The sequence below is a fragment of the Coenobita brevimanus genome, chromosome 84 (assembly GCF_032717465.1).
Source record: "Coenobita brevimanus isolate Jiangsu-jjx chromosome 84, ASM3271746v2, whole genome shotgun sequence".
NCBI lineage: Eukaryota > Metazoa > Arthropoda > Malacostraca > Decapoda > Coenobitidae > Coenobita > Coenobita brevimanus.
The window spans coordinates 49,614,950-49,631,195 of NC_137037.1; the positions used below are offsets into that span (position 1 = coordinate 49,614,950).

Genomic DNA, 16,246 nt, shown 5'->3' on the forward strand with positions numbered 1-16,246 from the left:
ATTATATTATTCAACTACTTCCCTATCCCCTGAAAGGAGGATGGAGGACTGCTGGATAGGGGAAGCTTAAGCCTGCCATCTACCTGGTTCAAACTTCAGATGGGCCTAGGGATAACTTCAAACAGATATACAGGAACTTTTTTTTTTTATCTGATGTGGTTTTAATCTTGCCATCACCTGTCAATTTTACAACTCAGGGAGGACCTTCACCTCTGACGGGGCTAAAGAAAACCTCATGTTGATGTCTAGTACACTCCTCTAGGCCCATCAACTATTTCTACACACTGGCATCTAAATCATTAAGTATAGTATTTTTCAAGGTACCCACCATTTTAGTGTCCAGCAGAGTTGCCTCCCCACATCAAAGGTGGTGGTGATGGTTGTAGATGCCCGCCACGACACCATCCCAGCAATGGCGGCCTCCTCTGCCATCAAGAGTCCCCTCCTGCAACTCACCTGAGTACAAAAATGCCTTAAAACTCTATCCTTCTAACTACAATGACAGTGCTACCTCAAGACAACTCAACAGCTACCTGAAGTGGGAACAATGTATCCGCTCGTTTGCAATGGGGAGGGAGGGAGGAAGTGACGAGTAGGGGGGAGGGATAGTTTACGTTAACAATCTTTCCCTATCGTCAGAATTACGCTATTCTCACAGCCAACGATTATGATAACTCTGTGACTATCCTTTGACCATTATCATCACCAACTTCAATCTCAGCTACAGTCAACAGTACAAAATTGATGCTTTAGACAGACGCCAGTACCGGTCACAGATTTTAAATGGAAGCCGGAATACAAACTAACTCACTATCACACCTCTCACTATTTCTCAGCTCAATCTCTATAGGTTAATTTCTATATAAAGATGTTTCCATTTCATGCACTATGAGTTTCTGGGTTATACTTGACTCTCAATGAAGAAGAAGCCCACGGAGACGGCACCTGCGTCCTCCCTCCTTCATTGCACGGCCAGCACTGAGGACGTCACTAGACACCATGGGATTCTTGGTTTCTCGGGCACCTGACAACGGGGAAACAAAAGAAAAACACCTAACACCTAACCGGCACCTCAGCTAGATGTTAAGAGAGAACGTAGGTTTGACTGTGAGAGAGAACGGGAACTTTGACCCTAAAAGAACGTAAACTTTGACTTTGGAAGAACGTGAACTCTGACCTTAAAAGATCGTGAACCTTGACCTTGGAAGATCGTGAACTTTGACCTTGGAGGAAAGTGAACTTTGACCTTGAAAGAATCTGAACTCTGACCCAAAGAAATAACGTGAACTTTGACCTTGAAAGAACGTGGTTTCCGACCTTCAGAAAGAACGTGAGCTTTGAACGTGGCCTAAGTTACTAACACACAGGAGTTGAGGGAGCATTTCTTCTTCATGCCGGACTTAAAGGATGTCGTTGGGAATATCAGATCTTTTAAATATTTATGTATGTGTGGGGGAGAGGCAGCCAAAATATGCCTTTGTTAGTTAACTCTTGCATTACCAGCCTGTAAAATAATAATAATAATAATAATGATGATAATAATGATAATAATAATAATAATAATAATAAAATAATAATAATAATAAAATAATTAGCAAGGTAGGGATGAAATAAAAACGTCTCTCTCTCTCTCTCTCTCTCTCTCTCTCTCTCTCTCTCTCTCTCTCTCTCTCTCTCTCTCTCTCTCTCTCAGACATCCAGACGATCACATGCCCACTATCCGCCATCTTGATGACATCATAGTAAACAAAATGATCTCCATAACTAGTTCTTTTTTCCAGCTAAATCCAGACGATTTTATTAAGTTAGGAGTGAGTCATAGGAGCCTGAGAGTGTTAATAGTGTCACCATGAACCCTCCCATCGTCGAGACAACTCTGGTATTCTCTTCCAGCTGCCGCCAGACGATTTTATTCAGCCCAAAGCGAGTACCAGAGAATGAGTGTTAATTCCTTTACCATTAACCTTCTCTCATGGTGGATACAACTCTAGTATTCTCCCTCAGCTACTGCCAGACGATTTTATTCAGCTGAGAGTGAGCTGTAGGAGCCTGAGAGAGAGAGAGAGAGAGAGAGAGAGAGAGTACAGGAATAACTTCAGATCAGTTGTCATATTGTTTACTCCTTATAAACCTCTGTCATGTTAATTTTTTTATCGTGTTTCTGAGTACTTTGACGTGTTTTTTTTTTCTTGCCCCCTCCCTACCACTTTATTCAGATCAGTGGAGATTTAATGACCTAAGGAAGCTGGATTTAGCCATCATTAACCCCTTGACAACGAGGGGTCCTGCCTAAGCCGAAAAAAATAGACCAAAGTTAGCAAAAACAGAACGTCACTGGATGCAAAGGGAATTATTGATTTTATTTTTTTTTTTATTTATTTACTTATTTTTGCTTCAGGAACCTAATTTTTACTACATTTAACCCCTTCAGGCTGGGGACGTCTTTTATTAGCCCTACTTGCTGCTTCTTCGCTGTCTATTTTTTTACTAGTTAATGAAAGGGTTAAGAGGACAATAAAAACAATAAAGTCGTTTGTTTACTTTTATTTATTACACGTGGTGCCGGACAGTTGGGGGCTGGAGCATACACCAAGACGTGCTGTGTGCGGGTGTGTCTGTGTGTACGTGTATTTGGACGTGTACGTATTTCCCATGTGTACAAAATCATGAATTTGCAGTGTACGTATGAGACCTTGAAGATGCATTGTGTCAGGGGGAAGGGTTGTGTGTGTGTGTGTGTGTGTGTGTGTGTGTGTGTGTGTGTGTGGAATCAGTGAAATGTAACAGTGCCTACCATATCAACATCTTCCCATCAGTTAAATATCTCACACACTCAATCTCCCATACTCAAGACGATTCAAGTACTTTATCCCAATTAACCCCAGACGATTTAACAGAGCTGAGAATGAGTCACAAGGCAAAAAGTGTTGAGAATGGGTTAGAGGGCAATGAGTCTTGAGAATGGGTCACGGGGCAATGAGTGTTAAGTGTCACCATTTCCCTTCGCCTGCATTAACCCAAGCGCTTAACCATCACATCACCCAAAGAACACCATTTCTAGAAGCCGGCCCACACCAGCAGACAGAGCACCAGCCCCACTGACTAGATGAACTTAGGAACGAGAGAGAGCGACCTACAAAAACAGAACACGTGTGTGGAAAAGATACTGTGCGACACATTACATTTATATCAACATCAGAAACATTCATCAACACAATGCGATCATGTATATACCTTCTATGTACACAGAGGCGCCAAAGAAAGTTATTATACACACAAGCTTCTTACGTGGCACTGGAGGCTTCTTTACACCTGTTCCTTAGCGATTTGTTTTACCTGTTACACCTGAGCACTCTTCTGTGTTCTTACCTGCACCATTCTGATAGTCACAAGGTTTGCATTAATAACTTGCAGGTGGATAGTGAGGTGTACTGTGCGGAATAAATCGCTAAAGAAGAGATGTTACGCAATATTCAAAGCCACTTAGAATACAGTCACCAAGGCAGGTATTCTCATCAGCTTCGGAGACTTTCTGGCACTTATTCCTTACTAGATTTTTTTCTGTATCTAGGAAAATTTGTTTTTGTGTATGGGAGGTGGAGGTTGTAGAATTTGGAGGTGGAGGCTGCAGAACTTGTCATATTTTACACCCACAGCGGTCAGTGTTAAAATTATATGAGTAACATAGACGAAAATAGGTATAGTAATATGCCAAAATAAATCGCTAAGGAAGCAGTGTTAAAGAGAGCCTCCCAAGCCAGTGAGAAAAGTGAATACCATGGCTCGTATTCTGGTCGGCATGGATGGTTTCATATCAATTTTTCCTAAGCCATTTATTTTGCATATTACACTTTTTCTCGTATACTATTTATGTCTTTCCAAAATCGACACAGTTGGCATCAGTAGCATACACGGAAATATTAAGGTGTTACAGGCAAAACAAATCGCTCAGGAAGAGGTGATAGGAAAGCTCTTACACGAACGAGAATACTACCCCATGTCAGCATTTGCGAGGCCCGTATCTTAAGGTGCCTTGGGGATTTCTGAACACCTGTCGTCAAATGGCTTCAGAAGGCGTAATTACCCCTTCATGACTGGTTTATTACAGCATACAGCACGTTAATATTCATGTGTATGTTATTTATGGGATCGTCATCGCTTTTAGAACAACCTAAATGGCATACAAAAGAACAATTGGGTGTGGTATGCAAGATAAATCGTTAAGGAAGAGGTGTTGAGAAGTCTCCTGAGCTGGCGAGAACACAGGCTTGAGGGTTGCTGAGTGGGATGCCTGGCTGTGCGTCACACCAACAGATGCTTCTTCTTTGGCAGTGGGTGGGTGTGGGCGGCAGCAGGGCGCTTCCTACCCCCGCCAGTCCCTCCTGCTGGCCTGCTTGTTGACCCAGCAGTAGAGCCAGCAGAAGTCTGGCCTGGAGATATAACTTTGGTGTCTTCGTCGTCGCCCAGTAGCTGCCGCGCGGTGCTGGCTTCACTATCACGGCGGGTTAGAGCAGCCAGGGGTTCCTTACTGTCCTGAGCTTGTTCGGGCGTGGGGCTGCGCGACTCTTCTCGGGGTGGGAAGGGGTCGCTGTGGGTGGTGGTGGTGTCAATGGTCGTGTCGCCTGTCAGTGCCCGCCGTAGGTGCAGCGGCTCAGGGGCGTCCCAGGCAGAGTCCCGGGGAAGGAATACACCGTTAATTTCATAGACATCGGAAGTGTATCTCAGGATGCTGCGACGTTCACGATCCGGACGTGTAGCTGTACCGTCAGTGCTGGCGGCGGCTGGTGGGGGTTGCGGGGGAGGAGGGGCAGGGGTAGGGCCAGGCGGGGCAGGTGTGGAAGGGCCGGGGTTGGTTGGAGCGCCATTAATGACAGAGGAGGGGCGACCTGGATCCTTCCTCGGTGTTACTCTGGGCCGCGGGGGTGGGGCAGGTCGTGGCTCGGGTGGTTCACTGCGGGGAGGGATGGGAATGGGAATAGGTACTGGAATGGGAATAGGAATGGGAATGGGGCAAGGCAGCAACACAGTCACAGGGGGCAGAAGTCCCCCTGCAGTTTTTGGAGGCGCAGGCTGTGGTGGTGGTGCTGGGGCAGGCGGGGCAGGGGTGGGGGGAGCTGGGGCGGGAGGTGCAGGCAGGAGTGGGTGACGGAGTGGGGGTGGCCGCAATAAATCCGGCCTCTGCAGAAGTAGATGAGGGAGCAGAGGAGTGCGAGGCAGGTCAGGAGGCAGCATGTGTGGCAGTAGAAGCGGTGCACTTCCCACCATCGGCAGTAACCCACCTAAGCCACCCAGGGGGAGTGCGGGGGGCTGTGGTGCTGGGATAGGTGAGGTATCTCCCTCCCTATCCCCTCCTACTCCTTCACTGCTGCCCTCAGTCGATATGGAGACCTCTGGCTGAGCCTCCAGTTGTCTAACCCTGATGGCCGGGGGACGGGGTGGGTCGTCGAGCTTCTCATGGTCTATCAAAGCAGGTCGGGATGGCTGAACAGCGCCCCTCCCTGCCCTGCCTCGTCCAACCTCTCCTCGCCCACTGTCTCGCCGATCCCGTAGTCGAGGGCGGCCGTATCGTGGGGTGGGGGGAGGGGGTGCGGGGCTGCGTGTCTGTGGGGGCAGGGCTGGGCTGGTGGAGAGGCGGGGCGGGGCGGGGGAGGAGCGGACGGTGTGACTGGTGCTCAGGTTGACGGGTTCTGTTGGGTCTGTGGGTATTGGTGCTGGTGATCTGGGTGATTTGGCTTCTTCCTCTTGTGCTTCCTGACAGGGAGAGGCAAGGGAAAGTTTTAGCTGGCTTAGAAGAGAGCACAACAAAAAGGACTGACTTGCCAAACACCTTGTGAGAGTTTCATCAATGTGGATATTTTGTCAACAAGCTGCTTTTTGCCACAGCTGTTTTAATCCTTTCGACGGGTGACATTTTTTATAACTACCCTTACTGCTACCAAATATTTAATCTGGGATAGTGCCTTATTCATGAAGGGATTTATGAAGGCTATATCTAACTCCTTCAGTTCATAAAAACTTTCCTAAAGTGAATAAAGTATATACGAAAAAAGAAAGGCAACCAGATTAGATGGAATAGCGCAGTAGCCACATGACAGAAACAATCCTACATGGTATTACTTTAAACCTGTTATAACTGACTTCACTTTAAAGTATAATCAACAGTATGAAGACTAGGAAATATTGGTCAAGTTAATGCATCTTCACCATGTGGGTTACTACAGCTGTCACAAAGATCCCATTACCTTTTTTGTATTAGGTTCGTAATTTCTGCAAGTATGGTGTAAGTTCTCTTGAGGTCCATTCTCTGATACAGTTTTTCACGTGTCAAATTTTGCATTTTAATCATCCTTAATTTCTACACACGACTAAAGCAATGAATCCTATGAGGAGGGGTAATTTCGAGCGAGGTTATGTGACATGAGGGGACATCAGAACACCGAACTCTGTTAACCATCCATACTCACCGTGTTGTTAGTGTCCAGTCCACAGTCCCTGAGCCACAGGTCTGGGGTGATGAGGGAGGCGGCGGAGGAGGTGGCCGCCTTCAGCTCGTGCAGGTGTGGGTGCATCTGTAGGTGGGCCTCGGTCTCACGGCAGAATATTTGCATCTTGTACTGGTTCAGGCATTTGTCGCTGGGGGAGGAAGAAGAAAGAGAAGTAAGTAGATATCTGCTGTAATAAAGAATGTGGGGAGGAAGAAGAGAGAGAAGTGTATAGATATCTGCCGGAATAAAAAATGTAGGAAGGAAGAAGAAAGAGGAGTAAATGGATTTCTTCTGGAATGAAATTGTGAAGCAAAAAAACACCAAGGCATCTTCACACCAAGTTAATTCATTTCAACAAACAAGTTCTCTGGATAAAAGTGTAGTGTAAATGGGAGAGATTTATTTATTTAAAATAAACTGCAGATGAAGCAAAATTTATTAACTTCATTGCACGTCTTCGTAATAATAGCAAAAAACAAAGAAATTCCATAACAAGTAGATATATACCAAGTAATAAGGAAGTCTCTCTCTCTCTCTCTCTCTCTCTCTCTCTCTCTCTCTCTCTCTCTCTCTCTCTCTCTCTCACTTAGTACTAATATCCTAAATGTACTGACAAAGATTCTGTAGATGCGGTGTTCGTCCTGGGTGAGGGGAGGGGGGTCAGGGAGAATCGCATCATCGTGGGTAAGGGGGGGAAGGTATCGGGGAGGAACGCTTTATTTGCAGTCATTTGTTGGAATTACAATCTTCAGGTGACGTGAAAAAGGTGGACGATCTTTTACACAGAGGATGCGCGCGGGTTTTTACCAGGGTTGTGAGGAGACGGAGAGGGTGAGTTAGATTACGCTAAAATAGGAGGATGTTTTTTTGCTGTGGGACTCGAAGAAAAAAATAAACAAAAACGCTGACGATGAAGAAGGCAGGGAAATGTGGAAGATGTTTCTCTGTAGGACTCAAGAAAAACGCTGACGATGAAGAAGACGGGGAGAGGTTGACTAGAAAAACCGAATGCAACACCGCCTCGACCAGTGCTCTCGACATCTTGGAGGACTTTTGTAAACATCTTATTCTTACAAGTTTATTTTCTGCATACGGTGGGTTATTGTGCTCTTGTGTGGTAATTATTCAGCCTTTGTTGGTACTGCAGAGACCTAAGTAACATGAATAGCCTGTGTATAATGAAGAATGTGTCGCTAAGGGAAAGGAATTAGTAAGAATTAAATAACGAGAAGACGACTAAATGCTTCCTGCGCTTCCTAGTTCTTTCATCCTAACCCCATCTAATAGTCACGGCCGGCCAGACTCCAGGACAAGGTTTGTTTTCCCCTTGTCCTTATTCACCCAGTAGTAAAAATGGGAACCTAAATTCAACATCGACGACTGGGGAGAAGGGAGACTGGGGAGGAGGGAGACTGGGGAGGAAGAGTGTGGGGGGAGAAAGACTGGGGCATCACAAAAACATTCTCTCTGCAGCAATGATTCCCGTGTAGTCAGTATGTATTTAATTTAAGTCTTCTACCTGCACATGGTTAATCCTTTGGCTACTGTGACGTCCTTTTATGTTCTTCCTTGCTTACTGTAGACGATTTTATTCAGTCTGGGAGCGTCTTGCAGGCCGGAGAAGTTGAATATATTTTTCATTACCCTCTCTCACCACGACAGTTCGAGCATCATGTTGGTTAAAGAATGGTGTCCTTAACTTAAAGAAAACGACTTCACTACACACACACACACACACACACACACACACACACACACACACAACAGGACAAGACAAAACTCAAGCAAAGAAAAACAGAGAGAGGATTTTCCAGAACGAGAAAAGAAAATGGAAGGCGATACGTCCAGGAATACTTAGCAAAATTTTACGACAGTTTAACACACCTGTGCTAAATAATGTAGGTATTTTATCATCATCATCATCACCATAATATCCACCTGCATGATGCGAGGTAGGATAAAGACACAAGGAAAATGAGAGAAGAAAAATGGAAGAACTAAGACTGTCTTTTTTATTATTTCTTATCATCATCATCATCATCATCATCATCATCATGGTGACCTTATGTTTCCCAAATCGGGATGGGTTGAAGTAGGAGCCGGAAAACAACAGAAAAAGTACCAAAGTCTGAGGAAATATGACCCAGTGGAAGGGGCCACGCACTCATTCACGTCTCATTCAAGGTCCTGGAGTCCTTGTTTACCTTTACTGGCCTAATTATCTAAGGTCCGTGTTGTAAGTGGCATTGGAGGCTCCGTAGCACCTGTTCCTTACCGATTTATTTTGCCCGTTGTGTTTTCATCTATATGGGTTTAATAAAGATCTGCTTCCCATTAGTACCATACTAGATGTCCTGAGGTGCAATAGCCAGAGTAAGTCGCTAAGGAAGAGGTGTTACGGAATCCCCAGAAGCCAGAATGAACACGACTCGAACTCCTTACTAACGGGACCACATGAAGCCCCGGGAGAAGCAAACCGAAGACGTGGCCGCCCCCGAGGAACGCAACACCGCCTGGCAACCCAACCCTCCTATTTAATAAAGTAACTCATCTTTTCTTTTTTCTAATTGTAATCGTAATCCAGGGGAAGCCAGGAATCAAAACAATTAAAATCAGGGCGAGGGCAGGTTGGCTTACACGCGCAATTAAGGCTGCAAATGAGCTCTTGGTAATGGCTAGCAGACGCCTCGTTCGGTACCGCGATGCTGGCTCTGGCTTTACCTGTTCACTTCGAGGTCGACTTCTTCCCATTTTCACCTGCTACCTCGTGACGACTTTACCTGACTCTGGGGAGACTTTTCAGGCTGGAGAGTTTATTTTTCTATTATCCCTTCAGTACGAGATCCAAAACAGAGTCGCAGTTTTTTGGATGTAGCAAGAATTATATATAACGCGTTCACTATGGTCACGTATATCTAAAAAATGTATGTGGAGAGAATGGAGAATGAAAGACTGACCAAGAGGGTGTATGTAGGTGAGGTGGAGGAAGGGAGAGGGAGGGGTAGACCGATGATGAGGTGGAGGGCTGGAGTTGGGAGGTATATGAGGGAGGGGGGAGTGAGTTGGGGGGAGGGTAGTTAAATGGTGGGTGACAGAGCGACTTGGAGGCATTTTGTCTGCGGCCACCCTTTGCGGGATTAGGGCGTCGGGCTATAGACAGATAGAGAGATAGTATTCATATCACCCTCTAACAATCTAATTCCGCGTAAGAGTCCCGTGGGAGTGAAGGGGTAAATGAAGGACCATGTATGACCCCTAAAATTACAGAACTGAGAGTCTATCCTAGGTTAATTACAGGTTCAAGAGTTTATTTTAGGCCAAGTTAAGGTAAAAAGAGTATAGAGAGGTTCACATTTAGAAATCTTGAAATAAGCTGCAGAAGGACGAGAATCTATGCAAGGTTAAGGTAAAAAGAGTATAGACAGGCTCACAGGGATCTTGAAATAAGCTGCAAAAGGACGACAATCTAGGCCAAGTTAAGGTAAAAGACGTATAGACAATTATCCACTGCTACGGATCAGGCTAAAAGGCAGATTTATTGATACCCACCTACAAAACTGCAGCTGGTGATCCCCGTCAGTGAAATCCACGTAGGTCACGGTAGGCCTCACGTGTCGGCACCAATCACACACCTTGCTCTTCTTGAACGAGGCGCGGCGGCACTGCGTAAAGCACACCTCGGAGCAGAAGTGTCGATCTCCGCTGGTCGTAGGCAGGTGGAACGGCGCCCCCCCTCCTCCAGCCGCCGCCCCTCCTCCTCCTCCACCTCCTCGGCCCCCTTCCTCGCCGTTCCCGCCCCCACAGACGCGGCTGCACCAGGAACACAGCACCAGACCCGAACTTGCCCCGCCTCCGCCGCCGCTGCTGCTATTAAGGCCACCGCTGTCTGTAATTGAAGATGCTCTGAAATACGATGCAACAGGGAGCAGGAAATAATGACACCATGAAATACAGAGACAGAATAAAATATACAGTGAGATATGCTACTGTCTATGAAGGGAGGTTGAGGTGAGAGTGAACGTGAACGTGAAATATAATGATAAATGGAGAAGGAAATATGGGACGTGGTGAACATGGTAACAGATGGAAAATAAAAATAAATAAAAAAAACATACAGTAAAATTCGGTGATAGAGGGAGAAGGAAGCAAAGACACCCGTTGCATCCATCTTGTATGAGATATGGGAAACTTAGACGTCAAGCCACAAATATATAGGCCGATAGATACATAGGTAGATAATTAACAGAAAGGTAGATAGATACGGTATGTAGGGAGATCTGAGGTGAGTTGGAAGTAAATAGAAGAAAGGATATCAAGACATACAGATCTGCAGGCCGTCTGGTGTGTCTTGATTTTATAATGGAGTGAATTGATCATAAATGTTATCCCTACCAATTAACTTGTACCGATCGCCAGGAGAGGGCATCCATTTGACCTGATCCCTCTGAAGTCCCCTCGCTGAAAGAGGTCACTGTTGGGCCAAAGCTGTTTATCTTCACAATGAACATACTTCCTGCTTGCTGGTATAAGTCTTACAAATTTTCTACTCCTCCTTAAAGAACTGTGAAAATCGAAGCGTAAGTAGGTAAATATGCAGCCAAACTCCCCCGCATTTCACCTCCGAAAGATCATAACATTTCCGATTCGCGGAGTGGGCGGCCTGACATTTGCTTACAAGATAAAAACTCGGGTCATTCCTACAAGTGATGCCGAGGTAAGAACTGAAGGATGGACAGGTTCGGAATAAAGGATGCCTAATTAAAAACCAAAGGATGTCTGGGTTATGATGGAAGGATGTGACTTTCATAATTACGTTCTGCTTCCTTGGGTGTGTGTAATTCCTCCCTGAAGGATACAGGGGATATGACCAAAAACACCATGCTTAGGTCATAATGGATGCCATGGATTAGGCGTACGGTCATAGAATGCCAAGGTTCGGGCAGAAGGAGGCCAATATTAGGAACAAAATATACCAGTTTGTAAGCATTTGTGTCCTTTCATTAAAACCATGAACATGTCTTTTGAGCATTAATCCCGTGAGCTTGTTTTGTGGAAGATTCGACTGCCTTTTTAGAGCTTGTCATGGAACCGAGGAGTGAGGAAAAGAACAAAGATGAAGTCAAAGACAGAGCCAGCACCAGAACACAAGAGGGAGAAGGCGGGGGCAGTGGGAATGAAGAAACGGGAGAGTAGGTGGGAGGGAAGGAAGGGGAGTGAGGACGGAGGGAAGAGATGAAAGGGAGTGAGTACGGGGGAATGGAAGAGGAGAGAGGAGGAGGAGGAAGGGGGTAGGGGTCTGGGAGAGGAAGTTGGAGGGGAAGAAGAAGGGAAAGATAGGGGAGACAGAGAGAGGAGAAAGGAGGTTAGAGGCTAGGAGTGGTAATGAGTGAGATAATGTTGTTGTCTAGGGTATATCTGACGGTTTAGGCGTGATCTTACACGAGGTATATTTACTAACAGACTTACAAACATGCCCCTGCCAAAAATATAACCTTTTTTTTTTTAGGAAGGAGGGGAATTGTCAGGGAAGGATTGTAATAGCCAGGACGTAGACTCACAAACAAAGTATTATCAAATTCTTGACATAGTTAAGATGTGCTTGTATATTTGTAGGACGGACAAAGAGAGGGGAGCGCAGAATCTTTCTATACCTCTTCCTCTTCCCGCAAAAGAAAATCAAAGCCACGAGAAGGAAAGAATCGAATGTTTGTTGGTAAATCTCGCCTCATATTCGTGACATTCTGTTTTCTGGAGCTGATGAGAAACGTGACTTGGTTATCTTTCACTGTTCACATAACCAAATTCCTGAAGTTGACGGAGATTCACTGGCGATAGCAAGAAGAAAGTAGGAAAGACGTCCTAGGCTTGAGGGAGTTTGTGGTCCTTGCTTCTGATATATTTGGAACATAAAATCAAGTGTAAATAAACAAAAAGGTGTTTCCCTGCTGTGTTTACCTGTTTCAGTCAAATATTTTACCTGTCTCAGTCACTTATATTACCTGTTTCAGTCAGTTATTTAACAGCATCTTAGGAAGTGTGTCCACAGGGAATTAACCTTTATATATGACCATCCCTACTCATTAACAACCCCCTCTTCCATAACACACCTCATTCATGACCATAATTCACACGTCATAAAGGCGATATTTTAAGTGCGTCTCCTCTGGCCTGACAAAGATCCCTAAACCCTACAGGTCAGGTGTTGTACAGGTGTAATGGAGGGTCGGTTTAATTAGTTGTCATGGAGACTGATTCTTACCTGTTAATTAAGGCTCATCGTATTTCATTTACCCGGTTCCGTCAGGTGAAAACGGGAGGAGTATAATTAATGACACACGCACTAGAAACACACACACACACACACACACACACACATAATATCTCCTCTCTCTCTCTCTCTCTCTCTCTCTCCTTCTCACGCGCGCGTTCTAAATTTAATTAACTCCCTAAAAACTCGTGCTCTGTGTCCGCTTACCAAAGAGGAGTCACAATAACCTCAGCAGATGCAACCCAGCCCTGTTACTGAGCGCTCTCTCTCTCTCTCTCTCTCAGCATCTTTTCCTCGGCGATTTATTATTTACATCTCTATGTGTATCTGACTTTATGCATAGACGTGATAATTCGTTTCTCAAGCCCCAGCAGTCTCTCTATGCGTCGAACTTCACATGTCACCACTTCGATGCTAATCCCCACCGTCCATATTGAATACACACCGGGGTTGCCTTATTCTGGTATGGTGTGATGGTATTAAAGGAAGGATTTTTATGGCACAGTGGTGGGGTTCAAGGAAGATCTGGTGGGAATATTTTACGCAGAAATTAAAATCTCCAAACTCTGATATTTACTGCTGATAAAAAACTAAAAAAATAAAAAAACTATAAATATACGTTAAAGAATGTTAAAGTGTGATATGGTCCCCCTCCTTCACTTATATATCTCTTCCTCCCTCCCTTCCTGTCATCCCTGCCTGTCTCTCCCTCCCTGCTCGCTCCCCACCCCACCTCTATATCAAGTTGTGAGCCAGGTGGTGTGAGAGAGAAAGAGAGGGAGCAAGAGAGACACCCAACCCCACCCACTACAGACTTGGCATCCTCGCATCCACCCCACCCCCGCCCACCCCCACCCAACCCCAGACTTGGCACCCCCACTCCCTTGGTATTAATAAGCCAAGCCCCCGCCGTAAAGATTTAGCAGGAGGGGTTTTTGTGGTGAGGGGGTGGAGGGGGAAGAGGTGTGGAGGTGCCAAACACGGGGGTGGCAGGTGTGGTGGGTGGTGGTGGTGGGCCTCTCTGCACGCGCACACACACACACGCGCACACACATTAGCTATCATATACATGCACATAAACACACACGCACACACATTAGCTATCATATACATACACATAAACACGCACACACACATATATACACCTTACCTCACATAAGTAGCTTGTTCATCTACTGTGCAAGTGATTTTGGGTTTGTGTGTATGTACCGGGCATGTATGTGTGATGTTTATATGTATGTATGCAGGTATGTATGTGTGTTTGTTTGTTCGTATGTATGTATGTATGGGTGTATGTAACAAAACTGGGGTTCAGAAACTGAGATTCAGAGAGTGGTCTAGATTGATGTTCTCTGAGGTGTGACCGAAATGATGTCCTCTGAGGGGGTGTTTTGACTGCAACAGCTTCCGGCAGGGCAAGAACCAGGAAATGCGGGAAGAGAAGGCCCTTGTATATAATTTCTTTCTTCCTCCCCCACTCTCTCTCTCTCTCTCTCTCTCTCTCTCTCTCTCTCTCTCTCTCTCTCTCTCTCTCTCTCTCTCTCTCTCTCTGACACTATATCACATAAAGAAACACACTTATAGTCACTAATTCTTTCGCGCGCACACACACACACACACACACACACACACACACACACACACACACACACACACACACACACACACACACACACACCTGACAAAGCTTAACCGGAACCCCTTCTCATCAACACGTGAGAGGAGGAGGAGGAGAAGGAGGAGGTAGAGCGTGTGTGTATGTGTGAGTGAGTCAGAATGTGTGAGAGTGAATGAGTCAGAGGAGCGCACTGTGTGTCATACCTTTATACAGAGAGAGAGAGAGAGAGAGAGAGACAGACAGAGAGAGAGAGAGAGAGAGAGAGAGTCAAGGAAGTCATTCACACCTCTAGTCAGTCTAGTCACTGTCCCCTGATCTATCTGTCTGTCTATATACCGTCAGTTAAATCACTGTCTGCATTATTAATCTTGCTTAACGTATACTTGCCTATCATCCTAACTTCCTGTCAATCTGTCTACGAGAATGTAACTTTGATCCTCCTATTCGCAAATATATATATATATATATATATATATATATATATATATATATATATATATATATATATATATATATATATATATATATATATATATGTATATATATATTAGAGGCTGAGTATAATCACCTGAAGATATTATTAAGAAATGTTTAAAAGACGTTCTCGGACTGAAGAGCTTAATAATTTCACTTTAGCCTCTGACCTCACCTCTTAATTAAGTTTGATGCAAACTCTGATCTTATCGCTATTGATATATTCGGGTGTTTTATTCATGCTGGCGATGGAGGATTCAATTTCTAATAGAGATTTCCTGTCAGTCCACGGCCTCAAAAACCATCTCGAGTAATCCGTTTCCTGCTGTTGGCACATCCAGGAACTTTATTTAAGGTAACCCCAAACGATTTTCCTCAGCTTCGAGAGAAATGCTATGCTCTGTTTACTTTAACTTGGCCTAAAATTGCCTCTTCTCCATCTTGAATGCTGAGCTGAATAAACACTGGAATGTGGTTCTAGTTACGATGAAGTGTTGTGGAAAGGACGCAGGGCCGTGGCGTGGCGTTGTCTTATTCTGCCAGTGAACGACGTGACATAAAGCCACAAGAGACGAAAATTTGGGCCAAGTGAAGGTGAATGACCTATAGGAGCAAATGGATTAAAAACAAGACTACATGTAACTTTCAGGAATCACATGGGGAGCTCTTGTGGTTTTGTGGTGACGTTACAAATATAAATAAATAAGTAAATAAATAAAAGGTATAATGCAGAAAGATCTGTGTTTTTTTCTCGTTCCAGATGATTTTGTTCAGGTGTATAAATTCCTACCTGTACGCAAACCTAAATAAGTTCATGGATAATATCTATAGACCTTAGATGTTAGTGAGGAGGAAAAGGTAACAGCCAGCCGCATATTAACCCCCTCAGGGGCAAAGGGTCCCTAGGCTAGGCTACGTAGTCCAGTACATTTAGGGGTAGATGATCAGCCTACTTCCCCTTAAAGTACCTAAAAACCTCCAATAACTTATGAATCGAACCTACGCAAGGCCGACACTCCATATGGGACGTCCTGGCCACACCATATGCAGGCGAGGTGTTTGTGAAGTGACGCTACCGAAATGCCAGTGACGCTAAATCAACACCAGTGACGCTACAACAATACCAGTGACGCTACAGCAATACCAGTGACGCCACAACAATACCAGTGACGCTACAGCAATACCAGTGACGCTACAACAATACCAGTGACGCTACAGCAAAACCAGTGACGCTGCAGATAAAAGTGACGCTACAGAAATACCAATGACTCTACAGAAATACCAGTCTAATGAGGTTGTCTCTGTAAACATCCTCTACCTGTCACTTTGTCCACCTGGTTACTAATTTACCTTTTCCCTTGAGTGGCTTTTTTTTTTCCTGTTTTATTATTGGCACCTCCA

General features: G+C 45.0%; 1 protein-coding gene across 6 annotated transcripts in view; it reads right to left on the reverse strand.

Moving 5' to 3' along the window:
- Positions 1 to 2,536: 2,536 nt before the first annotated feature.
- The window catches only part of Sobp (Sine oculis-binding protein), a 91,947-nt gene continuing 78,237 nt past the window's right edge, over positions 2,537 to 16,246 (reverse strand). For all 6 annotated transcript variants that reach the window (XM_080280230.1, XM_080280229.1, XM_080280225.1 and 3 more), the window contains 3 exons: positions 10,035 to 10,371; positions 6,465 to 6,633; positions 2,537 to 5,751 (listed from right to left, as the gene is read on the reverse strand). In XM_080280230.1, coding sequence (XP_080136356.1) covers positions 4,303 to 5,751; positions 6,465 to 6,633; positions 10,035 to 10,371 — 1,955 coding nt within the window. In that variant the 3' untranslated portion in view covers positions 2,537 to 4,302. The remainder of the gene's footprint in view (positions 5,752 to 6,464; positions 6,634 to 10,034; positions 10,372 to 16,246) is intronic.